The sequence below is a fragment of the Panthera leo genome, chromosome F3 (genome assembly GCF_018350215.1).
Source record: "Panthera leo isolate Ple1 chromosome F3, P.leo_Ple1_pat1.1, whole genome shotgun sequence".
Lineage (NCBI taxonomy): Eukaryota > Metazoa > Chordata > Mammalia > Carnivora > Felidae > Panthera > Panthera leo.
This window is the reverse complement of record NC_056696.1, coordinates 19,384,846-19,411,323: the sequence shown is the minus strand read 5'-3', so window position 1 is coordinate 19,411,323 and position 26,478 is coordinate 19,384,846. Positions and strand designations below refer to the sequence as shown.

The 26,478-nt window shown below is 46.3% G+C and overlaps 1 protein-coding gene across 3 annotated transcripts in view; it reads right to left on the bottom strand.

Annotated features, from left to right (window-relative positions):
• Window positions 1-26,478, bottom strand: part of BRINP2 (BMP/retinoic acid inducible neural specific 2) — a 121,621-nt gene that overhangs the window by 56,185 nt on the left and 38,958 nt on the right. For all 3 annotated transcript variants that reach the window (XM_042925587.1, XM_042925589.1, XM_042925588.1), the window contains exon 2: window positions 7,838-8,187. In XM_042925587.1, coding sequence (XP_042781521.1) covers window positions 7,838-8,109 — 272 coding nt within the window. In that variant the 5' untranslated portion in view covers window positions 8,110-8,187. The remainder of the gene's footprint in view (window positions 1-7,837; window positions 8,188-26,478) is intronic.

Below are 26,478 nucleotides of genomic sequence, written 5' to 3'. Positions count from 1 at the left end.
AATAAAAAAAGAAAAAGAAAAGGAAAAGACCACATGACGAGCCAGTGTCCCTGTCTGCCAGCATCTGTGTCGTGATGGTTTCTAGATGAAGCCTACCTCACTCACACACACGGCTCTAAGCAGCAATTCATTCATGAATAAAATTAATTATTTCTCGAAGCAAAAATTAATCCTCTTTTTCTCTGCCCGACTGACTCAAGATCTCACTACTAAATCTCCTCTGAAAACAAAACTGATCGTGCTTTTCTCCCCTTGGCTATCCTGGATTTTTTCCCTTCATTTCTTGCACATATTTATTTTTACATTTTCTCTTCACAGACCATCTTTGTAATCTTGTTTCAAGCCAGGGTGGACAACCTGGGTATAGCCCTCAAAGACATAAAAACATTTGGGACGAGAGTCGTTTTGCCCTTGGGGAAACTGGAACTGGCATCCCGAGAATTCACTCTGACACAGCATCCGTGGGCCAAATCTGTCCATCAATCATCGAGAATGTACTAAATGTCGTCTTCTCCCCAGCATGAGATGCAACCTTCCAACATGTTCTCCAGTGTGTGGACTGTCATTCAAACTGGACCGCTGAACTCCTAGAAATCAGCAGAACCCTGGTTTCTCTCTTTTGTAGCCTGCTATCATACCCAGAATCATGTTTTGCCCAAAGGAGACTCTCCATAAATACTTGTAAGAGGACCGAGTGAGCAAATACGCAGTGTGGTAAACTTAACCTGAATTTGATTTTTTTAAGCATAAATGATGCAGGATTTTCAGATGAACTAGTAGCTTTACTGGGCCTTAAAGCACTGCTTACCATTTTTTCACCAGGGGAGCATTCACATCCCTTTTTTCTAAGGTAGAAATGGAAGGAATTGCATTTGGCTCTACCTTCTCTGGATATACAATTACTCTACTTCATTTTTACTCGTCTCTAATACATGAGTAATCCGTGCCCCTCCAGGTGCGAGTGTTTTGAAATTGAACCCTGGAAGAAGCCAGTGCCTAAGAGGCCCTTTTGGCATTTTGGAGGGACAAGTCACGGCAGAAATAACATAGTGTCACAGAGCAGGTGAAGGAGAGACACAGTCACATGCTTCTTGACATCTACATTAAATACCTGCGCCTGGCTGCCTAGTTTCTAAACCACAATTTGTGCTCCCAGGACGTTGGCTACACTGCTCCCGTGCCCACCACACCATTCCCCCAGCTCTCCACCTGGACAGTTTCCTCTCATTCATCAGAGTTTGGTCTATACTTTCCCTTTGATTCCAGCTTTCCTTGACCTTTCTGTGCAGAGTTCTCCAAACATACTTATCTGTAAGTTCCATCAGATCAAGAACGGTGTCCTTCCTTGTCATGGTGTACGATCGCAATCTTGTAGAAGCACGAGCACAGAGTCGGCCCTCTAAAATACTGATTGAACGAATTTTGCTCTGTGTAATGCTCTTAAATTGCAATTATTTATGTGCTGTTTCTTCTTGCTCCAAGAGAGCAGAACACTTTCTCATTCAGTTATTTCTACACAGTGGAAGCTTCGTATATGTCTGTGGCATTGTGTAGTATGTTTCCACGTCACAGTCGGAGACAGGACCCTGCCGTCTGAGGATGAGGCTATGCAACACCCGATTCGGGGGCCTTCCAGACATTTCGGGAAGGAAATTCCTTGGGTGAGGAAAAGGCTCATTCCTTAATCTGGGTCCACAGCCCAGATTAGATCCTATATGTCAGAGGTGCTGTACCTTTAGCTAGCACCAAACTCTTGGTTAAAGTAAACTCTGTTTTGTTCTGTCCCTTTCCTGACGCCTCACCTGTGAACAGAAAAATAGCACCTGTTACCAGATCTAGAGGCTCATCGTTGCCACCTTGCCTCTAATTTTGCTCTGATTTGTGTGTCTTTTTCTAGTTTGTAGACCATTCATTTCTCTCCTTCCAACCCAGCTCCCTTGTCAAAATATAGATCCAGTGAGAAGTTGAGAGATCAACCAGTTCACTTGGGTGAGGTCCTCTCTCCAGAAGAGCTCCCCTTCTTCCTGCCTGTCCCATCCACCTGAGAAGCACGGCCTCCCTCGTGGTGCCCTGAAGCTGCATGATAACACAGCCCGTCTCTACCTCAGTTGCTGTAATGAACGCCTCGGAAATCACTGGGATTTACCCAGGCAGCCTGAGGTTGCCTTTGGTTGCCGTTTATTTATGTGGATTGTGATCTCTTAATTGGAGATGGTGCCTCTCCCAGGGTTCGCTGTTTATCCAAATCAGTATTTGTTAGTCCGTGAGACGTGGTCCGGATGATAAATCAGCTCTGGAGCTCCTCCTGTGTGATTGCTTCCACAGCTGCTTTCCGATTCCTCACCTCTCCATCTCCCGGGAGGCACCCACAGGCTGCTTCTAGGCCCTCCAGCCTTTTCTGCTTTTAAACTTTTCTCCCAGCTGCTGGATCTATTCTTACACATTCATGGGCCTTGGCACTAATAATTCCTGAACTTAACCTCCCTCGACTACTATTCTGTTTCATTTGTAACATCTCCAGTAAATATTAACGCATCGTGGGGGATGCTGCCTCACCACGGAGGCTTCTGTCCTTCTCCACCCTGCTCAATCCTGCTCTTCTCTCTACCTCCCAAGCTCTTAGCGCAATCAGATATGGTACTTCTTAAGCTTTCATGTCATACTGTTCGTCTGGGGCTCTTGTTAAAATGCATATTCTGACTCTGTAGGTCTGGGGTGAGGCCCGGGATCCCGTACTGTTTACAAGCTCTCACGTTATCACAGATGCTGCAGGTGCACCAGGCACGCTTGGAGCAGCACGGATCAAACATTTGATTGTTCCTGTTTCTCACTTCCCTCACATGTGAGCTATTGCCAAATCTTATTTTTCATCCTGATGAATTGCACAAAGATTGTCTTTTCTTAGGGTTGTTGCTCTGGTGTCTACTGAAAAGTTCTTTGCCTTCACTGCCCTAACTCACCACATCATCCGGTTCTGTCCCTGCTTGCCCGGTTGGATATTTCCAGATGCACCTGCTAAAAATGCATTCCTGCCTCAATGCTACCTACCTTTGGGTACCACTCCCCTCTCTCGTTTTCCAGCTTTGTTCTACTTTGGTTCTCAAAATCTGCAAAATTTGCCCAGAATATGATGAAAGTATAATATCCTTTTTGTCAATGATGACACCTATTTAATTTCTTTCTTTTTTGTTTGTTCATTTTTCTCCCCAAAGGCTTCTAATGTAGCCCCAGACCCTTCCTTCCTAAACAAGCAGCAGATAGAAATGGAGGCAATAATGACTAACTAAGATCAATAATTTGGAATTATACCTAGTTTTGCTTTCCTCCCAACCACCATATTATGCTCATTGTTCTGTATGATTTCTAACTTTTCTCTCTTAATTTTAATTTATTCTTTCCGAGTTTCAAGCGTTTCATCATAGTGGCTTGGATTTTTTCCAATCCCATGATTATCTCTCTATTAAAGCTTTAATACAAAAAGAAAAAAAAAAACCAGACTGCTCATTACTTTGATTTGTAGCAAGGGGAGAATGGAACATTACCGCTAGAGTGTTTCGAGAAACCATATTTACATTTGCATCAGCTCAATTTAGGTGCCTGATTAGGTTGCGTGGTATAATGAAGATGCACTTACCAGTCAGAGGGAAGTGGCATGGGCTAGAGTAATGGGCAGGAGACCTGAAGTCAGGAGCCCTGGGTGCTATTTCTGGCTGTGACCTTGAACAAGTCCATCTCACTGCTTTGGACCCTAACAGCCCCCATCTGCCTCACAGGGCTGCTGTGAGAGGTGGGGCACTTATGTGTATTTCTAGTGGGGGCTATGGAGTCAAGCAAGGGAGGGGGCACGGAGGTCACAGATGGAATTGGAGACAAGAGCTCTGCTCCTCTAGCTCTTACGACTAGCCTGTTAAGGGACAGAGTCTGAGAAATGGGCTGATTGCTCAGATCTTGATCTAACAGGGCTGGAAGACATGGGGAGAGGTTGATTAATGGCATTTAAAAGCTTGCCCCAAGTTGGGTATCATGGCCAAGCCCATTCTGTTATTTAGGAAGGCTTGACAAGAGTGCCTATTGTCTTTCTTCTCATAACCGTGCCATGCCGAGATTGCTCGTTTTGTCCCTGGGGACAAGAAGTTGGCAGTGACTGGCTTCTGTAGGATGTCCTGAGGAAGGCCTGCTCAGTTAACAAGCCCTGACTGTAGGAGAAAGATTTTTACCTGTGGGGACCAGTGAGCGTGTGCCCCAGAGATGATTCATTCATCCTTTGGTTGGTTTCCTCTCCCAAAGAGAGAGAGATTGAAGGATAAAGGTTAATATGCTTTTTCCCCCCTCCTCGTCATATAGTCTGTTGAATGTGGACAGACTTCAGCAGACATTATCACAAAGCACCCATGGCTCTTACCTCATTACCATTCTTTCATTGGCTAATATTTGTTGAGGACAATCTAATAATAGGGAATATTCATTAAATACTGTTCTAGGTGCTTAACATCAATTAACTAACTTAATTTTCACATCAATCTTTTAGGTAGACAACTATTATTGTCCTGGTTTTATAAATAAGGACATTGGGAAACAAAGCAATTATACAGTTTCCCCAACAATAGACAGCTAGTAAGCTTCAGCTCCAGGATTAGAACCCGGGTCATCTGGCTCCAGAACTTTCACTCTGAAGCATCTATGCCTACATGAATACAAACTTGAAACAGACAGGGCAACAATCTCCAGGGGCCCACGGTTAGAGGCCAAAGCTATTCTAGAACAACCAGGCATCTTCTCAAAGGGAGAGCACACTCTGATATCCACATAAGAATAGATGGGATTCAGAGCTTAATATTAGAAACTTGCTTTTTGCCAGTTATGATCTGTTTACACACAAGAGAAGGAGGGCCTCTCTCTCATTGTGTGAGAGAGCTTCATGGCCTCTGCACCAAACATTCTAGCCACATTGGGAGGTCTTCTTCTTCCCACACCACAGTTCATCTCCTTTCTTCTACGGAAGGCACATGTGGATACCATCTGATTTCTACCTCCTGAAAACTTTCTTCAAGAAACAAATATAACACTAATGCCATTTGAAACCCAGGATTTCACCACAGAACTGATGTTTTCTGTAAGCATTTTCTCTCTCTGCCCTTCTAGACAAAATGCCCTTCAGGTCATTGGGGACGACCCTCAATGTATATTTTACCAGTTTTCTGCGACCACTTTAGTCAAAGTAAGCAACATCTTGAATTTGCCAGAGAGAATTGCCACTGGAGACAAAAGAGGAAGGGCTCAAAATGAATTCCCACAGGAGTAATGTAGATCCCTACAACAGTATCCATGGATCCACCATTTTGCTTAATAACTAAAGGCAAAACTCCCAGAATGCTCCTGGAGCAGCCGTGTGTGACCATTCTCTCTTCCCCCCACCAAAGGGTCACCCATCAGAATGCCGCATTCCTGTCAGAATGACTGGTTACTGTTTCCCCAAGTACAGGTTCATGTGCAATAACTGACCCCAGAGAAACAGAATGGCACAGTGTAAGAGCTTGTCACATTAAGTGATCAGAAAACCATTGCCAGCTGATAGAACGGTTGATGGTGCAGAAGTGATTACAGACACTCCCCACGGGCCAGCTCGGAGCTCCCGCCCAAGCATCCAGCGGCTGCCAGGCTTGGGGCTGGGACTCAATGAGAAGAAAAACCTACTCAGGGAGAAGTGATAGTTTATTCACTCCAGTTTCTATAGCCCTTTGAAGTGGATGGTGGTGTTGGGATTCCCAGCCTAACATTTCAGTTCCAATATACTTAAAAAAAAAAAAAAAAAAAAAAAAAAAAAAAAAAAAAAAAGGGCTTCTAAAAGATTGGGATGAACTGAAAAGTCTAAGGTAAATTAAATCTTGTTTTCCTGGACTGGAGGGATTTGCTGCTTAAATACATTCTAGGGTGAATTTTCTCTCTCTCTCTCTCTCTCTCTCTCTCTCCCAGTCTCTGAGGATGGGAAAAAAAAATTCTTTAATAAAGAGAATCATTATTCTGAATTTACTTTATAGAAAATTTGTGGGGGGATGCATATGTTCAGTTTCTTGTACATTTGCTGAACATCAAGTCAAACTCTTCTGCCCATTTACCTTCACCTGAGCCGGCGTTAACTCTGCCTCTCCCAGCCTGAGTTGGCGGCATTCTGCCTCAGTGGCCCCAGCAAATTTTTTCCGTAGTCTTTAGAGGATGGCGCGGACCAGAGCCACTGAAGCAGAGTGTGAACTGAAATCCCGTCCAAGACCAGACCGGATCCAAGCACAATGGAAGAAAGAGAAAGGGTCTGAAAGGAGAGCTGGGTGGGTTGCTCCTGAGAGCGGACTTTCTCTCTCTGTACCAGCCCCTCAAATGCCTGATCTTGTCCCTTCCTCTGCATCCACGTGTGGGAACCCAGGAGAACAGCTTCTATAAATGGCTGCTCTTACCATTTGCGAACCTTCCAGGGATGAATACCCTGAAACCTTATTTCTGAGACCTTATACTAGCCTCCACAGACTGCATAGTTATCGCAGAAACTTTAAAAAACTCCCAGAAACAGAAAAATGTCTCTAAATATATTGTAAGAACCCAGATTCTGGAGTCTGGCTACAAGGAAGCTAATCCTGGCTCCACCCTTACTAGCTGTGTGCCCTTCCTCAAGTTCCTTAACTTCTCTGGACCTCAATGAGCTCATTTGTAAAAAGCGGATAATAACTGTCCTTCCAATATAGGACTGTTGTAAGGATTGAATGAACTCGTGTGCATAAGCCATGAAAAGTGCAAGATCCAGCAAGGGGGCCAAAAATTTCAGTATGTTCATATGACTAGAAATGCATGTGCCAAACGGTTAACAATAGCAACCTCTAGTTGCTAAAGGAACAAGGGACGTTCTGGTTTTATTTCTTTTTGTGCTTTTTCCTATTTTCTCTCTTTCTGTTGCATTAGAAACTAATTTGTAATTGGAAAAATAGATGTCTTTGATAAAAGAAAAAACTTTCAGCAAAGCTCCCAGGGCTGTCTGAAGGCCACGGGCAAGGTGAAGAGGACAAAAGAGCGGTGACAACAGGGTGAGTGGGCAGAGGGATGAAGGGGAAGTTTTTATTCAGAGATGCACTCGTGGGAGCCCTGAGGCTGGCTGGGTCACCCAAGGTGAGGATTTTGAGAACCCTTCTATTTTTGACGTGCTTGGTCCAGCAGCCAGGCTCATCCCTCATCAGATGAGCCCGGCCAGCCTCATGGCTGACTTTCAGCTCCGACGCTCCCCAGGATGGGCCTAAAGGGCCAAGAAGACATAGCCCTTGTCCACGCACAAGGCCAGCCGCGGCTGTGGTGGGGACAAGGATGAGAGCAGACTTGCCCCCTGACCTGGAAGATCTCCCCCGACCTCGAAGGCAGGAGCTAGAGCTGCCCTTCCTTCATTTGCATGTCTAGGTAATTACAACTCATGAAAGTATCTAACCCATTAGTTAAAACCCGGCCCCAGCGTTTGACTCTGACCTCCTGCGGCAGCACGGGCCACACGCTGACTCCATGCTGCCTGGTTTGTCCTCAATTTATAAGCAGCACAGCCTATAAATAGAAACCCTTTTGCTCAGTTCCCCAGGAGGCATCAGCAGGTTTTCCAGCTTGTATGTGTTTTCTTCTTTCTTTTTTTAAAAACCAACATGGGAGGCTTATTTTCCCTGCCGGCTGCTCCCCCGCCCTCTCCCCCAGCTCAGTCTGGGGGCACGGGGAGCTGGCACAGCACCTGCAGCTCCGGACGGTGGGCGGTGGGGGGGGGGGGGGCGCGGGGGTGCTGCCTGGCTCGGGTCCTGACCCGCCGGGCCCCACTCACCTGTAGATCCTGTACCTGGTGGTGAAACCCTGGCGGTAGCGCTCCATGAAGTCGGCATACTCCTGGGCGCGGTGGAAGGGGCCGCGGTCGGTGAGGAGCCAGTCCAGGGGCGGCTGGCCGGCGGAGGGGGCATGCTGCTCGGGGAGCGCGGCGGCGGCGGCCGTGGCCGAGACCGCCAGCACCCAGCCCGGGAGGCCCAGCGCCAGCAGGGTTGCCCATGGGGCCGCCGCCCGCCCGAGCCCTCTAAGCCGAGTGCCGCACTGCCGCCTCATGCTTCTCCCGGGCGGTTGGTTTCTTCATTCTCTCGCCACGCTCCCCCGCTCTGTGCCGCTCCTTCAGGGCTCCTGGAACTAGAAAAGTCCGACACGGCGATGTCAGTTGGACACCCTGGTCTCAGCCCGCACGGGCCTGTGCGCCTCGCACGTCAGGAACCCCCTTATGCTAACGACACCTCTTCATCGCAGGCACTGGGCAAAGTGCTCGAGGCACGTGTTCCCTTCGATCCTTAAAACAATCCTAGGGGGAAGACCGCCGTCCTCATTTTCACACATGTGAGGGTGAGGGTTAGGGAGATAAAGAGGGAAGGAAGAAACATTTGTGAACCCTGGAGGTCTGCCCAGCCGTTCCAGGAAGTTGCTTCCCTTCCTGTGTTGACTCAACGCCCTCTGCTTCTGTCTCCCTCCCTCAGAATGTTCGCTGGGGGTCCGTCGCAGGCCCACAGCGTCCCCACTGCCTCGAAAAGCTTGAGGCCAGGTGAACGGAGACCCCACTTCTCGGGCAGCCAAGCGTGCGGCACAGAAGTAGGGAGGTCCCGTCGTTGCTGGGAAGCTGGGTGAACTTGAACAAATCACTCCCCTTCTCTGGCTGTAGTTTTCTCCTACAGAAAATAAAGGGGCTTGATGAGATAATATCTAAGACTCCTTCCAGCCTTCAGGATCCGATCCCTCTTACTGAAGGCCGCGCAGGAATGGCGTTAGAGCGGGAAATCGGATCGCCTACCATCAGAGAGCAGATCCGAGTACACACGAGGCCTGTAGTTCTGTCTCCACAGGGCATGGGAGCTCCCTGATGGCAGGGCTGTGTATTCTTCTGTCCCAGGTCCCGAGAGCAGACAGCTGGTGTTTAGAGACCCTCCTTGAAGGAGTGAATGAGCATATGCCCGGCCTTCTCTGAGTAGAAGGGAAGGGGCCAGGCAAGAAGATTCTGGCCTTCAAAACTCCTGACTGCCTGTGACTCCTCATATTTCATATGGCCTTCGATCTCCAGCGCCTACACCTTGTCTAAGAATAAACAGTCATCTTTACAAACCTTTGGGCAGACACAGAGGACTGATTCGATCCTATGGAGGTCCTTACAATTGCATTTGTCCCTCAGATCTTGAACAGCACATGCGGTCTCCCCTCGCCAAGAGCACTTCAGTGCTAGAATGTGCTAGGATGCCTTCTAACCCTACCCCCCAGGACCTGTAATCTGTGGCCTTGAGGACTTTCTCTGGCTGCCAAAACCAAGGAGACAGGCTCCTTCCTTGGGGATGAAACAAGGATGTTAATTCTCTGGTACTTCCAGAGCCCTGTAAGGGCAGACAAAGTAGCCTTCAGCATCTGATTCACGCCCCCTTCCAGAGTCCCCAGTGTCGTCTGCAATGGCTCCAGTTCAACAAAACCACCAGACTTCCCTTGGACCGGTGTGAGCCCTGAAGAGGCTTCCGGGAGGCGGGGCCAAGCATGAATCCTGGATACACAGAGCCTAAAGGCTGGCCCGAGTGTGAGAGACCCGAGCCTCAGCATTTGTACAGGATGCTTTCAGGAGGGTTGTGGCCTCCTCTTGGAAAGATGCATGAGAATATGCACCTTCAGACTCACTCCTCCACCCCAGCTAGGAGGTACTGACCACCTACTATGTGCTCCTGGGTGATTCTTTAAAAAAAATTTTTTTTAATGTTTATTTTTGAGAGAGAGAGAGAGACAGACAGACAGACAGACAGACAAAGCGCAAGCAGGGGAGGGGCAGAGAGAGGGAGACAGAATCTGAAGCAGGCTCCAGGCTGGCTCTGAGCTGTCAGCACAGAGCCCGACATGGGGCTCGAACCCACAAACCGCAAGATCAGCCAAAGTCTTAGCCAAGTCAGACGCTTAACAACTGAGCCAAAGTCAGACGCTTAACAACTGAGCCACCCAGGCACCCCTGTGCTGGGTGATTCTTAGAAGCTGCCCCAGTTGATTCTCACAGTAAGTTTGTTACAATGGCGCTATTATTACAGGTTTGCCTCTCACCAGGACTCGGTAGAGTTGCGCTAGGAAGATGCAGAGACAGAATATGAGCTTACATCTGGCTCCATGTCCAGACCTTGCCAAGAAGGCTGTGCCTACCTAAAGAGCTGGTGCCACCACAAGACAGATCCTCATTTCGTGCACTGGTCGAGACAGAGGCCAAAAGAAGAATACGGAAGTGACACCGGCCTTACTGGGTCTCAGAACATAGCACAGAATTCTGATCATTAAAATAGGTGATGCTGGCACACAAACTGGATGGGCAGATCAATGATATAGAACAGACAGCTCAAAAATAGAGCTCATTATCAACAAGAGCTAAGCATACACATATACATATGAAAACATTACAGACTAATTGGGTAGGGGATGGAATATTTTAAACATCGCATTGGGAAATTAGTTCCAGATGGATTAAAAAGTTAAATATAAAAAATAAAATCATAGAAGGAAGAAAAATCCCTGAGTGTTTTATAATAAGCATGCATTACTCTTGAATCAGGGGAAAAGTGATATAAACTGAAAGGAGTCAGCCTTGCACATGGGGGGGGTGGGTAGGACCTGTTTTTACAGGATGTAATCCGATGAGGATGCCCAAAATATTTGTCATTTGATCATTCACACATTCATTTCTTGAGAAGCATAAATTGGGAACTCCTAAGACACTATGCTAAGCATTGATTATACAAAAGCAAGGGCTCGCTCCATTATCTGAAACTCTATTGGTGATTAATTCCTCTTATAAAATACTGTTCTGTTTTTAAAGGCATGTTGACGGAGGAAGGGAGGGGAAGGGAGAAGGGTCATTTTGGAGACTGGGGCTACTTGACTCCGCAGGCCAAGGCAGCAAACACTATGAAGTGGAAACACACTGACCGGTGGGAGAACACTGTGGAAGACAGGATTCTAAAATGGCCCCGTGTCCTTCTGTGCACTCCCCCACATAATCTCCATGTCCTTCTGTGCACGCCTTGCATAATCTGCTCCCTTTGAGTGCAGGCAGGACCTATGAATATGGTCAGATACTACTAATCAGTTACTAATCACTTAATTTTGAGTTGTTCAAAGGGGAAAGTATCCTTGGTGGGCCTGACCTAATCAGGAGAATGAGAACCCTTAAAAGAAAGTGAAGTGTCAGAGAGACAAGCTCCTGGTGATGTGAAGAAGGCAAACAGCCATACTGTGAATGGCCTATTGGGGGGCATGCAGCAAGGGACAGTGGGTCGCCTCTAGGAACTGAGAGCAATTCCCTGTCAACAGCTAGTAAAAAAAAAAAAAATGAGAATGACAGTCATAGCCCAAGAAAACAAATTCTGCCAACAGCCACGTGAGCCTGGAAGCAAACCCGGAGCCCCAGGGAAGCACCGCTTCCCTGACTGACACCTTGATTTCAGTCAGGTGAGACCTGCAGCGAGAGGACCCGGCTGACCCATACCCGGATTCCTGACCCCCAGAAACTGCGAGACCGTAAATTTGTACTGCTCGATGCCACAAAGTTGGTGGCAATTCATTCCACAGCAATAGAAAAAATAATACAGACAACATAAAAGATGGCAATACTCCTCTCCCGTCCTGTGCAAAAGCCTGGTCTGGTGAGGGGTTTCCGTGCTCCCTGAGGAAGAACCATCTGTTGTTCTCTGCACGCGAGAAAGCTAGCATGGCAGTTTCCTGAGCAGAGTGATGCTGCTCACCTCCATCCCCCCCGCTGTCTAGATTACACACCCCTCAAGGTCAGAGTTCAGGTCTTTGCTTTTATAATTCCAGCCCTCACACATAGTTCGTCCTCAAATTTATGTGATGACTCAATTCCGTGCGTTTTATAGAAGGATCACGGTGAGCCAGGGACAACACGTGGCATTGGCTCAGCTCCTGAACTTCTTGGGCCCTGTGCTCTAACACGGGGGGGGGGGGGGGGGGGGGGGGCGGGGGGGGCAGTGGCGGCCGCCACCTCGCCTGCCAATCAAGAGTTTTCTGAGGACAGGTGTGAAAGGCCGTGTGCTCTTTGAAAGAAAGGAGATACGTTCCGTCAATGTGTGCTTCTTGCCATTCTTTGTAATTAGGCTTTTTCAGAGCTCACAATGTGCTGGAACCTGCCTGCTTCTAGGAGTATCAGCTTTGGAATCAAATGGTTTTGATTGCCGGCCCAAGTCTGCTGAGTGCAGCAGGATCGCCTGAATGCAGCGCTGACTGCTCCCGGGAAACATTTGGCCTTGGAATCCTACGGCTTCCGCTTCGTCGCTTTTCCTCGGCATCTGAAGACATCCCGACGAAAAGATCTCTTTTCAAGAGGGAGAAGTTTTAAACCGGTTTCAAAACTTTCTCTTAAAACATCTCTAGACTGTGTTCCCTCACCTTTAAAAAAAAAAAGACAAAGTAACGGCTGCACTGACAGTTGTGCGAGAATTAGGCTCTTTCAGGGGAAGGGCTCTGGGGCCATTTCCTGTTTACGCTCCACAAATAATATCACTAGGGATTTTGTAACAGCAAACGTCCAGCAAATTATAACCATCTCAATTCTCCTGACTTCTGGTGGGATTGCTAATATTCAGCAGGTTGAAACAATTAGCACCTTCCCCACAATGCTTCCAAGGGTCGTTTTATGCTAAAGCTGACTGTGTAAGTAAACCTCCATGTTCCGCGTGAGTATTGTTAAAGTCATGGCTGAGCTAGCTCCTTGAGGAACAAAATACAAATGTACTTGTGAGAGCCAAATAATTCCATTTACTTACACTACACCTACGACAGAGTTTTACACCTACACAAATAATAAATTAGCCTTGGACCAAAGGCACAAGTGAAATAAGTTCATTGAGCCGTGAATAAAAGGGATTACGGTTTTGCCAATACAGAAAATCAAGTACAGACCAAGTCACGTGAGAAGCAGGCAGAGCGGCCTTTGAAATGGAGAGAATCGTATCTCCACCACTCTGTCAACCAGCTGAGGACCTGGGGGGGGGACAGTGTCATGTTCTCCTGGTGATCTCAATCTCCATTTATGCCCGGACCTGTCGATATGCAGAGCAGTTAGGATCTGGGGCGTCCGCTGCTCACGTGCTAAATCTTGGCAAATGACATAGGAATAGAGTCTCCTCAGGACTCCTGGGTGGCTCGGTTGGTTAAGCGTCCTACTCTTGATCTCAGCTCTAGTCTCGATCTCAGGGTTGTGAGTTCAAGCCCCGTAATGCACTCCACCCTGGGCGTGAAGCCTAATTAAAAGAAAAATTTTTAAAGAAGTAGAGTTTCCTCTCTGAAAACTATTCTAGAGGGAAGGTCACTTATCAGAGGAGTTGAGGGCACGGCCAAGCTAAGCTGCTGTTAGAGTCCAGAAGAGAAGGAGAAATAGAAAGTGTCATTATAATTAAAAAAATCATTCATTCTGTCAACAATTGTCATTAATAAATGCCAGCATAAATCACTTAATATTTGTGTGGTAGTTACTGCTTACGAAGCACAGGTGATAAAATTACACTTGAACTTCATCTTCCAGATTTTTTTCCCCTTTTAACAGATGAAAATGCTGAGGCCAGGAATGGATGTGAGCTGCAAGAGGGAATCAGGTGTTTCAGCGGTAGATCAATATCTACCTGCTTTACAACATTTTTTAATGGTGATTTATTTTTGAGAGAGAGAGAGAGAGAATAAGCGGGGGAGGGGTGGAGAGAGTGGGAGACACAGGATCTGAAGCCAGCTTCAGGCTCTGCACTGTCAGCACGGAGCCCAACGTGGGGCTCAAACCCACAAACCATGAGATTATGACCTGAGCTGAAGTTGGACGCTCAACCAACTGAGCCACCCGGCCGCCCCCAGGTCTACCCTCTTCAGATCCTCCGGTATCACTTAACGTGATTCACATCGATAAAACTACGTAGGCTTTGCCACTTACAGGTTCCCTTGGGAGCAAGTCACTTCCCTCTGGGAGCGTCCTCTGGTCATCAGTGAATTGATTTCAGAGGTAAGATGATCCCTAGGATCCTGCCCGGTGCCGAAATTCCATTATTCTATGCAAACACAAGGGGCGCAAATATATGGGGAAAGGCATTAAGATTTCAGTCCTATTTGGGAGGAAACTCTGTTTCAGGAAGGGAGTGAAGCATATAAAAAGTGAGGTATAAAGCCAAAATCCTTGCCCGTTGGAGCAGTGACATTTCATAAAATGATTAGGCAGTGACATTAAATAGGTTTTCAAGCCATTTGAGTGGTTAATTGGCCAACTCTATTGAAGAGATGTTTTCTTGAATAAATCTGAGGGTGTCTTTGGTAGACACGCACAGAAAGCGTGATTTGTTCTTGTCCTCCACCACACGTTGGTGTGAATTCGGCCTCCCCTTTGTCTAGAAAGGGCGGACAGACAAGAGAAATGACAGGGCGTTCTGGGGTGGAGATTCCTAAAGGGCAGGTAGATGTGGAGGGCTGTTAGTTCACCTCAGTGACTTTCAGTCTCCCCTCTCGTCGGGATGAGCTCCAGCCTCCACAGAGACTAACCACGGCGCGTTTGCCCTGGTCATAGGCCAGGTTGCCCTGGCCCTTCCATAGGTTGCCCTTCCGAGAGCTTCCGTCCTGGCCGTCGTTCCCCGCGTGAGCCCAGGCAGATGTCACACCCCGACGGCCATGTCTGCTCTAGGCTCCGTGACACAACCTTCGGTTTCTCCCCCAGAACCGGCCCGGAACCATCAAGCTACATTTACATTTGCTGTATTTCCCGACCGCTGGTCAGGAAACAACTTAAAATAGGTGAGGCATATGGATATCCTCCCTGCGTAAGATCAGGGGAGCAAGATTAATGATTATGTGTGCAAAGGTAGGAGCTAATTATAATGACTGTTTCCTAAATGTTCTTACATTCATCTGAGACCTCTGAGAGGAGAGGGTGGAAGAGGGGAAGGGCCTCGCCGAGGTCACTCCACAGAGAAGCAGAAGGGACACTCACACATTTGGACTCCAAGACCTATACCGCAGCTGTCCTCATCCTCACCCACTTCTGTCCTTCAAACAGCCAGTTGTTAAGCAATTCCTATGCACAAGGAATGTCCTAGGTGATGGCACTAAATCTGATGCACAGACCCAGAACTTGCCCTCACGGAACAGGAAGAAAGTATAGGACTTGGAGGTCCTAGGAGTTTAAAAGAACGACACACACGCATATGCCCACGCGCGCACACACACAGCTTTAGTGACAATTAGACTTTGTAGGCTCCACCCCCTCAGGGCTCCAAATTTATAGGTTTCTGCTGTGTGATAACCAGCCCTTCACTTGTCAAGGGCGGACTCATCTGTCAGTCGTAGAGGCTTCGTACGCGCCTGGGGGATGTCCTTGGCACTTTCCTTGGAGAGACGAGCAACCTGACAGGCTTTGCCTCACACAGTAAAGCCCGGGTCACGGTGTCTGACCAGGGAGGCCCCTATGCCCCAGAGCTTCTCTTGAGGTCACGGAGGCCTCCAGAAAAGGGAAAGAAGGCAGTGCTGATCAAACAGAACCTCTAAGCGAAAGGTTGTCTATTTCAAAGCCTTTAAAACCTGGTCTCCATGCAGATCAACCTTCCTCGAAACCACTTCCATTATACTCCTTTAGGAAAGAACAGCAGTTCCTTGTGGCCCTGAGCTACATCTGCCCTCCTCTGCCACACACCGAGAGCCCCGCCAGCGGGTCCATGGAGAAGCGCCACAAGCATAGGCCAGCAAGTCGAGCTGCCCGGCTTCTCACGCTGGCTCCAGCTCCCTGGCCTCAGTTTCCTCTTCTGTGATGTATATTAAAAAAGGGTAACAATACTCATGCCTCCTCATAGGGTTGTGGGGATTAAGCGAGCTAACATTTACAAAGCCTCTAAAAAGTGCCTGGCCTGTGGTGAGTGCTGTGTATGTGTTCGCTGTTATTTCTTCCAACGCTTCAACGTAAGTATCAGAGCCAGAAAGAGTCCACAGGCACCGCCTCATCCACTATGGGGTTTTGTTTGCTTGTTGCTGTTTACAGGTAAGAACACTGGAGCCTAAGAAGGTAAAATCTCTGTTAAAGAGATATGTCCCCGTTAGCCTTTGGGGATCTCTACAGGTCACTCTGAGTGGCCTCACCGGTCTTCCTCCCCAGGCCCTCCATAGTTAATGACTCAGAAGTGGGCAGTCCATCTGCCTTTCTCTGTGGCCTCTGTCACCTGACCCTTTGTTATCTGCCTGTGGGCCCTAACACTGTGTTCATTTCTGCCTCCCCCTCCTCTCCGTGAGTCTGTGTCTGCCTGTGACATCTTTTAGACTCATTTTCTCCAACAAACTTCTCAAAGCTTGGCTCTGTGTTCATTGCTTGGTAACTTTGCCTCCTTTGGGTCCCTGATTAATTTCCACCTGATCATGTCATAGAACTGGGGGGAACAGGGTGAGATCCTGGAAATTAGCTGGAAATCATCCAGTGGTTCTCAGCAGCCTGGAGTGTGTGCGGTATATGTGTGTTGGTGAGAGTGATGATGGGGGTGGGGGTTGGTAGAGAGACAGAGAGGGAGGGAAAGGGAGAAATAACTGATGTCCTAGGTTGGGGTATATTTCTATGTTTTGAAATATTTTGCAAATCCCTCAAGGAACTTTTGATGCAACTGTCCAGTGCGAGCCAGTGATGGAATCCCCTTCACAATGGACAAGAGATGAGAAAACGTAGGGCCACAGAGGTGCGGTGAGTTATTCACAGTCACGTCGCTGACTTGGGGGCAAATCAGGACGTGAACCTGGCCTCCAATGCTATGCCTAGAGCTTATTCTGTCTATTTCACACGTGTCCGTGAGAAATTGACATTTCCAGAAGTGGGAACCCATGAGTTCCAGAGCCCCCATCGTCATCATCACCAATTATTGCACAGGCATCAATTACTATGTGCCAAACACTGGTCTTTAAAACTTTCCATTCATTGACTTATTTAATTTTCACAGAACCTTAGGAGGTGGATGTTGTTGTTATGCCTGTGTTACACTGGGGAATGCTCAAGAACAGAGAAGCCAGTAATGTTCTTCCAAGAGAGTCCTTAGTATGGTCAAAATGACCTAAAACCTAAGATCCACACACTTTATTCTGTTAAGGGAGCTGTAGTCACAGAGCATCCCTGGATGCCTCTAGGTCACTCACTCTCATTTAAGAAATTGCTACGGAGTGATGAAAAGTCTAAAATCTTAGAGTTTAAAAGTAGGTCTCGCCCAAAATCATTTTCCTGATGTGGATAAAGACATTTAAGCCTTCTGCTTTTGGGGAAGCTGTGTGGCTCCTGTTTAGGTGGCCTGTCAGCATGGCCTTAGGAGAAGGCAGTTACATATCACTTGCACTACCTTAAAATTCATAAGGTCAGGCATGTTCCCCCAACCTGGGCCCGGGTGGACGACCCATATGTGCTGGTTTCCTGCACAACCCCTGAGTTACTGCGCTCTTTCCTCAGACCCTCCAACCAACTGGGCCTGTGCCCAAGATCCCCATCCCCTCCTTTCTACCCAATCTTAGCGTGTGCATCTCAGGTAAGGGGTTCACATCCTTCTTGACTCCTGAACCCGTTGCCCTCAGCTCCCCTACTTGCTGTCGTAGGAGACAGACCTCCAAGAATTGCCTACTCTTTTGCCTAATTCTGAACTGCCCCCCAAGCTCTTTTTGTGTTCCTCTTGACGCATGCTGGCCAAAGCTGGTCCTCCTGCGACCGAGATCATGCCAATTGCCGCCTGCCTCTGGATGTGCCCCTCCCTGGGTCCAGCTACTGAGTCATTCGCTCCAACCCCTAGCAGACTGCTGGTTCCATCCTCCAGAGAGGAAACCTTCTCCATCCCTGCCTCCTTCCCACCAGCCCGGCTTCCGCTGCTCAAGCCCCAGCTCGCTTCCCAGCAGAGCCAGCTTCTATATACACACAGGACAATTTAAGTATTTCTTTCAGGCCTGAGAAGCCAAAATAAACCTAAGCCAATCACGTAGAAATTGCTCACCACCTTGCGGGCAGCCCCACCGAGGTGGGGCTGACGAGCAACTCTCCATCCTAACCCTCGGCCCTCAATGCTACTCTTGCTCTTGGCTTCCCGCCATGCCTGTCACTGAATCTGAACTTTTAGCCCAAGCTCTGCCCTATTTGGGCCTTGGCACAGACCAGAATGTAAAATGATAATTCCCTGAGCTGTGCCAAACAGCACAGAGCTCCCGAGATGTTACAGATGCAGCTGTGACCAGCAAACACATTGTTTCCGGGATGGTGTTTGTAAATATATGAGCTGCCCGACAGCTTGTGGAATTAAATATAGATGCTACATCACAAAGTCTAGCTAAAATAAACTATATGCTGCTCAATGAATGTCAATAAGTACACGGAGAAAGAATCATTATCCCTTTTCTGCAGCACAGTCCAAGGAACCCATCCCTAAGTGGGTTTTTCTGTTTGTTTGCTTGCTTTTTGAGGAAGGCAACATTTCCCCCCTCCCCCCCCCCCACCAGGCTTTTGACTGGTCCCGGTGGGCAGCCGGGGGAGGGTGGCATGCAGTGACCGAGTGGGCACGATCGGGAAGGTTGCTGCGCTGGGTGTGGTGTGTATGGGGTGGTGGCCAGAGCCAGCCCATCTGAGGTTCCCGGATGGACCAGGCAATCACAGTCAACCTTTCGGGATTGCTGGCTTTGAGAAACCATTTTTAGAAGTACGGTCTGAAGTGCACTGGCGGGTTCGAGAGACATGATGGAAAGCAAGCTGATCCATCACGGCCAGTCCTCTCTCCTGTTCTTGAGCCGAATGCCTCCCCTTCCCTCGCACTGATTTCTACTGGCTGCTTGTATATTAGCAGCCTCTTAAGTGAATAACGGCAGGTTACCCGAAGCTGGCGTTCACACACTAAAATCGGCATCCCGAAGGAGGTTTCTGAGCGCTCTCGTTCAGCCTTCGGCCGAGAAGCCTTGTTGCCCTGCGATCCTGGGCGTTACGCAGAGCCCATGCTGCTCTGCCCGGACTGCCAAAACCTCACTCCAGGAGGTGGTGCAAAGTGAAAGGCGCTCTGAATTCGGGGCGACGGCAGTGTGGCCCCGAGGAGTTCAGGTTTGACTTGTGTGGATCATTTTGAACGTATGCAACTGCCACGCTGTTGCCCATTGAATGCATTTGTCCGTGCGTGTTCCTCTCTGGCTCTTTAGCACCAAGTTCTCTCTCCGCTACAAAGGGGAGCCGCAGACCTAGGTAGACCGCGGCAGCTCCAGCACCGTCTGGGTCCTTGTGCAAAAAGGTTTCCGAGTTTCCGGTAGAAGAGCTAGAGTAATTCTCTACAAACCTTAATGCAGGCTTCCTTCTGGCTCACCCTGCCACGGACTACCCAGACTGCTTCTGATCAATTAAACCCTTTGGAAGATGTGGCGATAAGTTTCCCCACTTCCTTCCTTTTAGGAAAGCTAATAAATAGCTATTCGTTCATCCGACTAATGTTTATCGGACAACAAACATTTAGCTAGAATGTAAAATGCACGAAGGGGACAGTGGAAGGGAGGCTGGAAGGTAATGCTGGGATTTCTTTCAAAGAAAGGTGAGGGCAAATCCTTACAATAATTCTCTCGCGGCAAGCCTGATTAGCCAAAGCCACACTAGAATGACTGTGCTGACCGGGATTTACAGATGTCCACAACTGAGTGACAACTGAGGCTTGACTCTGCAGCTTCTGATTCAAAGCGAAGATCATTCTCAGCTAATTTTGAATTGTATCATTGATTTTCAGTCCAAATCTTTGGAAAAACAGTAGAGAGTAACTCCTAAGAACTTGGAAAATTAAATCAAATATCCCATTCCTCAAACTTGGTAACAGAGAATACAGTTAAAACAGAGCCAAGTATTTATTCTGATGGGTCTCCAGTGTGTGTGTGTGTGTGTGTGTGTGTGTGTGTGTGTGTGTGTGTGAGAGAGAGAGAGAGAGAGAGAGAGAGAGAGAGATTTGCCCCATGAGACCTTTATCAATTTCCAGAGAAATATTTGGTTGCAACAACTTGGAGAGGGGTGCTATTTCTCGTGGGTAAGGCCAGGTAGCTGTTAAGCATCCTATAATCCACAGGACAGTTCTAATAATTCCCTGACTCCAAATGTCAGTAGTGCTCAGCTCTGGCTTAGGCCAACAAATTCTAATGATCTCAGACTCATACACTATTTCTGAATACTGGAAGGCCAAGTTTTTAGAAAAGTTTTTCATGCACACCTAGTTTGCCAACATACGTCATAGCGGTGAAGACCAAAACTTCTCATCCCCACAATCCCTCCTTCTAGGCTTCCTGTTTCCTGTTTAATTGGTCCTTGATAACAACAACAGTTAAAAGACCTATTTATTGAGTTATTATTTTCTACTGGGCACTGTGCTAAGCACTTTACTATCAACAAAGTAGATAGTACTAATCCACAAGCAGTTAATATAAGGAAAATGAGATTCTAAGAGGCTTAGAAACTTGTGCACCTCCTTCCCTTCCTTCCTTTTTTCCTTCCTTTTTTCCTTCCTTCCTTCCTTCCTTCCTTCCTTCCTTCCTTCCTTCCTTCCTTCCTTCTGGTTCAGTCAGAAAGCCAATAGGCAGGCCTGTGCAGCAGGGCGGGGGGGGGGGGCAACTAGCAAGGATCTGGATCCATGTAAGGCAGGTAGTTGAGTGGAGCAGTAGCCCAGTGAAGTCAGGAAATTGGTTTCATACGGGGCAGGGGGGTGGTTAGCCAATAAGTAAGTATATTAAGGATAACAGCAGCTAAATTTCTTATGGTCAAAGAGAGGAGTTGGAAATATGGAAAGAAAAAAAGCTAGAATAAACACTCTGGTTTGGCCTGATTAGAAGTATGAATTCATATTTCTAAATCTAGATAGAGAAATAGAAGGATAGAGAGAGAGAGAGGTTGACAGATGAACAGATGGGGAGATAAATAGATGTCAGATAGATAGACAGAAATGTGTGCGTGTGTGTGCGTGTGTTTGCACATTAAATATAATATGATATTCTGGGTTGATTCTGGAATAGAAAAAAGGATATTAGTAGAAAATGGATGTAATCTAAATAAATTTTATAGTTTACTTAATAGTATTGCACCTATGTTAATTTCTTATTTTTGACAAATGGACCACGGTTACAAGATATGAAAGGAGAAGCTGGATGAAGGACACACAAGACCTCTGTGCTCTTTCAAACTCTTCTGTAAATATAAAATTATTCCAAAGTAAAATGTTTATTTAAAATTAAAGTGTATATATGCATATATATACAATAACATATTATTGTATTAAATTATATATGTATTAAATGTACATATGTATGTATATGCAATAAAGTACATATGTGTATATATGTCTACACAATAATGTATACATATTTATATGCGATACATACACATACACACACATACAAGCTATCTCTCCCAATTCTGTCCACCCCAAGTATGTCCAGTAGGACTCACCTCACTTTAAGATCTTGGTTTCTAAGTCCTATTCTTTCCACCAAAAGGAATCAGGGATTGTTGGAGAAATGAATGATTACAGGCCTGTGGCAGTTAAGGTGTAACATGAACTTGGAACATCTTTTTATGACAGAAACATCGGTGTCCTGGCAAATTTTTAACATCCAGCTCTCTGGAGGAAAAAGTTCTGATCGTAGCATTTGCCAGTTTCCGTGGTGCAAATACTTCCCAACATGCCTGATTCCAAGCTACCCACTTAATGTTAATGACTCACACGTTTCCTGAAAATTTTGCAGTGGGCTCCCATAAGCCATTGTAAGCTCTAGCAAACTACTGGGTTTGTATGTGTATATGTATCTCCAAAGAAGGATGGATACATGTCAAAAGGACACAGAGCCAGCTTGAAAAGGTTCCCGTCATGAATTCTGGGACAATTTGAACATCAAAATAAATATTGATAGTAATGGATTATATTCCCTTGAGTAAAATAAGAATCTATGAGGCCACATTATTTACACACACATACAGCAATACCCGGGAAGGGGGGAGCTTTCTTATAATTCTTATAATAGAATGCCAACTAATAAATTTAAAAAAAAAGGATAGAATTAGAAAACCATCATTTAGGAATTCTCACGGTGATAATCCATTCAGAAAAGAAACATAAATCAGTGCTAAACTGTGAAATACCCCCATTCTTCATCAAAGAAGAATATTTCACAGTCTCAGAAGATCTTCCTCAAAATACTTACTAGTTATACAAAGAAAAAAAACTTTACAGTGGACAAACTGCTAGCTGCCATCTTACTCTAGTGATCCAAGTTAACATCACCAGGATTTATAACCTTTTAAAATTCTTTTTAAAGTTTATTTATTCATTTAGAGAGAGAGAGAGAGAGAGAGAATGGGAGAGGGGCAGAGAGCAAGGAGAGAATCCCAAGCAGACTCCGTACTGTCTTGTGCAGAGCCAATGTGGGGCTTGAACTCATGAACCATGAGATCATGACCTGAACCAAAACGGAGTCTGATGCTTAACTGACTGAGCCACCCGGGTGCCCCTAACATCACTAGAATTTAGACAAAGAGAAATCATGTGCCACCTGACAGGATCCAGTGAGATCACATCACTTCTAGCACAGTCCAGGCAAAAAATCCCAACTTGAATTCAGCATGAAGAAACATTACACAACCTAAATTGAGAGATATCCTATAAAATAGCAAGCCCATAATCTTCAAAAATGTTAAGGTCACGAAGATCAGAGAATGACCGAGGAACTAATTGTTCCAGATTGAAGGGCACTTTAAAAAAGACAGGCCAACTACAAGAAATGTACAGTCCTGGGTTGGCTCCTTTGTTATAAAAGACATTATTGGGTCAGTTGCAAAACTTCAATAGGGTCTCTGGATAAAGGGCATCTGGCGAGTTCTTTGTACTCCTGTATGACTTTTTTTATGAGATTGAAATTATTTCCTTGTACAAAGGAAAAAGGAAAAAAAAAAGAAATTCATACATGATTACAGAGCTCATGCAACCAACACTGAAACCATAGTTGTTCTAACTCTGACATGTGGGCGAATTACCGATCCATAATTCAAAAATATGTTTGTCTATTGAATTGTAGAGGGATATCTAAGATACAGACGGATCTTTCTTATTTAGGACAGACAGACCCTCATTATTTACATCTTAGGAGATACAGCTAGAGACTTGATACACGTGGCTGTATCCAGCATTGTCCAATAAAAATATAATGCAAACTACACAGATATTTTAAATTTATTATCAGCTACATTAAAAAGCAGATGCAATCAATTTTAGTGATATATTTTATTTAACCTAGTGAATCCAATATATTGTCATTTGAAATAACTCTGTATGGTGACAGATAGTAACTAATCTTATCATGGTGAGCTTTTCATAATGAGTGTAATTGTCAAATCATTACATGATACACCTGAAACTAATTTAATGTTGTATGTCACCTATATCTCAATTAGAAAAATAAAAACACAAATTTTTGTCATTTGAATATGTAATATGAGAAAATTATTACCAATATATTTTGTATTTTTTCACACTGAGTCTGAAATCTAGGGTATATTTTACACTTACAGCTCATGTCAGTGGAGATGCTAAGTTTTCATCAGAAATACTTAATTCTTGGGGCGCCTGGGTGGCTCAGTTAGTTAAGCGGCCAACTTCGGCTCAGGTCATGATCTTGCAGTTTGTGAGTTCGAGGCCTGCATCAGGTTCTGTGCTGATAGCTCAGAGCCTGAAGCCTGTTTCAGATTCTGTGTCTGCCTCTCCCTCTGCCCCTCCCCTGCTTGCACTCTGTCTGTCTGTCTCTCTCTCTCTCTCTCTCAAAAATAAATAATAAACATCAAAAAAACATTTTAAGCGGTGCCTGGTGGTTCAGTTGGTTAAGCGTCCGACTTCAGCTCAGGTCATGATCTCACGGTTCGTGAGGTCAAGCCCCATGTCGGGTTCTATGCTGTCAGCTCAGAGCCTGGAGCCTGCTTCAGATTCTGTGTCTCCCTCTCCCTCTCTCTCTCTGCCCCTCCCCTGCCCGCACTCTGTGCCTCTCTCTCTCAAAAATAAACAAACATTAAAAACATTTTTTTTAATTTTTTAAAAAAGAATACTTGATTCTTTGTTTAGATTTGAAATAATTTACAGTTGAAAAAAGAAATCACATACCCAATGTATTCCAAGCACACTTAATTTTTTTCTGATAACTGAATTGAGCAGAAGTTTTGAAATTTAAATTAATGAAAATGAGGCAAAATTTCAAAACTTAGTTTCTTCGTCACATGAGCCATACATCAAGTGCTCAACAGCCCCATATGGCTCATAGGTACCATATCGGACAACACAGGGTGGGATAGGTCCACAATTCATCTGCTTCTATGTATCCCTGTACATTAGGGATACATTGCTCACACCATTCCCCTACACAGAGACTCTGTAACTTTATACCATCCGGAGCAGGATACTCTTTCCATCCTGTTGCCGTTAAGCATAAAGACTTTGAGTGAAGCACAGTTCCATAGATGTGAAGGGACCAGAGGTCCTGGCTCCTCGTTTTCTGCCTCCGCCTACTAAATTAATCGCCCTTAAATCATGGCCGCCTCCGGACTAGCACTTGGGTAAATAAATAGGGGAAATCCATGGCAGAATGGTACCACAGAGGCAAGTTCTTTACGATGAAAACCACTAGACAGACATTGATAGTTCAGTTTATTTTTATTATTAGAGGCCAAAAGCGGCGGACGTTGCCATCACAAAGATTTTGAGCAAGTCCCTACATTTGCTATTTTGGCTTCTCCATGGTAACAATAAAGAAGACGCTCTACCCTCTTCAGACCAACCGTCACACACCTCCAGTACCGAATGAAAGGAGCAAATATTGCAAAGCTGTGCTCTCCCCAGAGAAAAGTGTTACAAGTCAATTTATACTGGTAGTTGTTGCCAAGTGCTGCAATCATGGATACCCTCCACTCCCTTTGTTAGATTTTAGGTACGTCCAAATTTTCTACAAAACAATGCGTTATTTTTGTAATCAGAAAAAAAAAAACCTCTTTCTAATTAAAAAAGTAATGTAGGGGCGCCTGGGTGGCTCAGTCAATTGAGCTTCTGACTTCGGCTCAGGTCATGATCTCACGGTCTGTGAGTTCGAGCCCCACATCGGGCTCTGTGCTGACAGCTCAGAGCCTGGAGCCTGCTTCAGATTCTGTGTCTCCCTCTCTCTCTGACGCTCCCCCACTCTCACTCTCTCTCTGTCTCAAAAATAAAATAAACATTAAAAAATTAAAAAAAAAAAAGTAATGTAAGATATTAGGAGTGCTGCTCTATTTGTCCCATCATCTGTATGACTGAGCAAGACCTGAGCCAGCTGTCCTGGCTAGAGAGCTTCAGCTACCGATGCGAACAGCCGGTCAGCTAATCCTGCCATTTTCAACCATCTCAGCCGCTCACACTTGGTTGTTCGCCTCATGCGAGGCGGAGCTGGGGTTTAGTGGAAACAAACAGAAACAATTCATCACACTCATTCACAAATGTCGCTGCTTCCGGCTCCTTCAGCCCTCCTGCCGCCCCACCATCCTTGATATCCTGCCAGATCTACATACAGCCTTGTGCTTATTCAGTCCTTGGCCAGGCTGCCCATGGGGATGGCCCGGGCAGATCCTGGAACTGGCACTGGTGATTCAGCAGGATGGGGCTTTCTGTCTCACTCCATCCATCCTCGCTCTGTGCCCTAATGAGCAGCCCAAAGGCTGAAAGTGCCCTCCTGACATCGCAGCTGGTGTGGAGGACCCGGGGAGCAATTACCCATATGCTTTCTGGGCTCGCTGTCCCCTGAAGTTTCAATTAAAGATGCTCTCAGTTCTTCTGTCTTGTTTTTCTCATCCTGACTTAGAACCCTCCCCTCCCCTATAGGGCCACTGAATACCCGCGTTCAGACTGTCGTTGCAAACGCCAAGAGACACCATTCACTCCATAGTCTAAGCAAATGGCTCCCTGTGTTGTTGAGCAAAACACAGTTGTATCCCGTGCAGTCGTATCCGAGGGCCTGCTGCATCCTGCATTTTCTCTTCGCCTTCGGAATGACAGTTAAGCCACCACGTTGCTGATGCACCACGACTGTAAAGGGATAGAGAGAGCGCCTGCAAGCAAAGACCCAAAAGGCAAAGGACAACAAAGGTAGAGTTGTCGGGCCACATAGGACACCTCTGGGTACCATCCACACGCCCCCAGAGTAGAGTCCCCTGACGTGGCTTGAAAGGGTTCAAACATTCGAGGCAGTGACACAAACAGGGAATGCGGGGGAGGAGACGCCGGGGAGTAATGTGCACGGTTTACAGATGTAGCAGCTGGGAGCTATTTCTCTCAAGAGCAGTTATCAGCAGTTAGGGGGTCACAACTGCCACCACCATGGGCATGGAGGGAATGGTAAGCGTACTTCTTCAAACACTTAAAT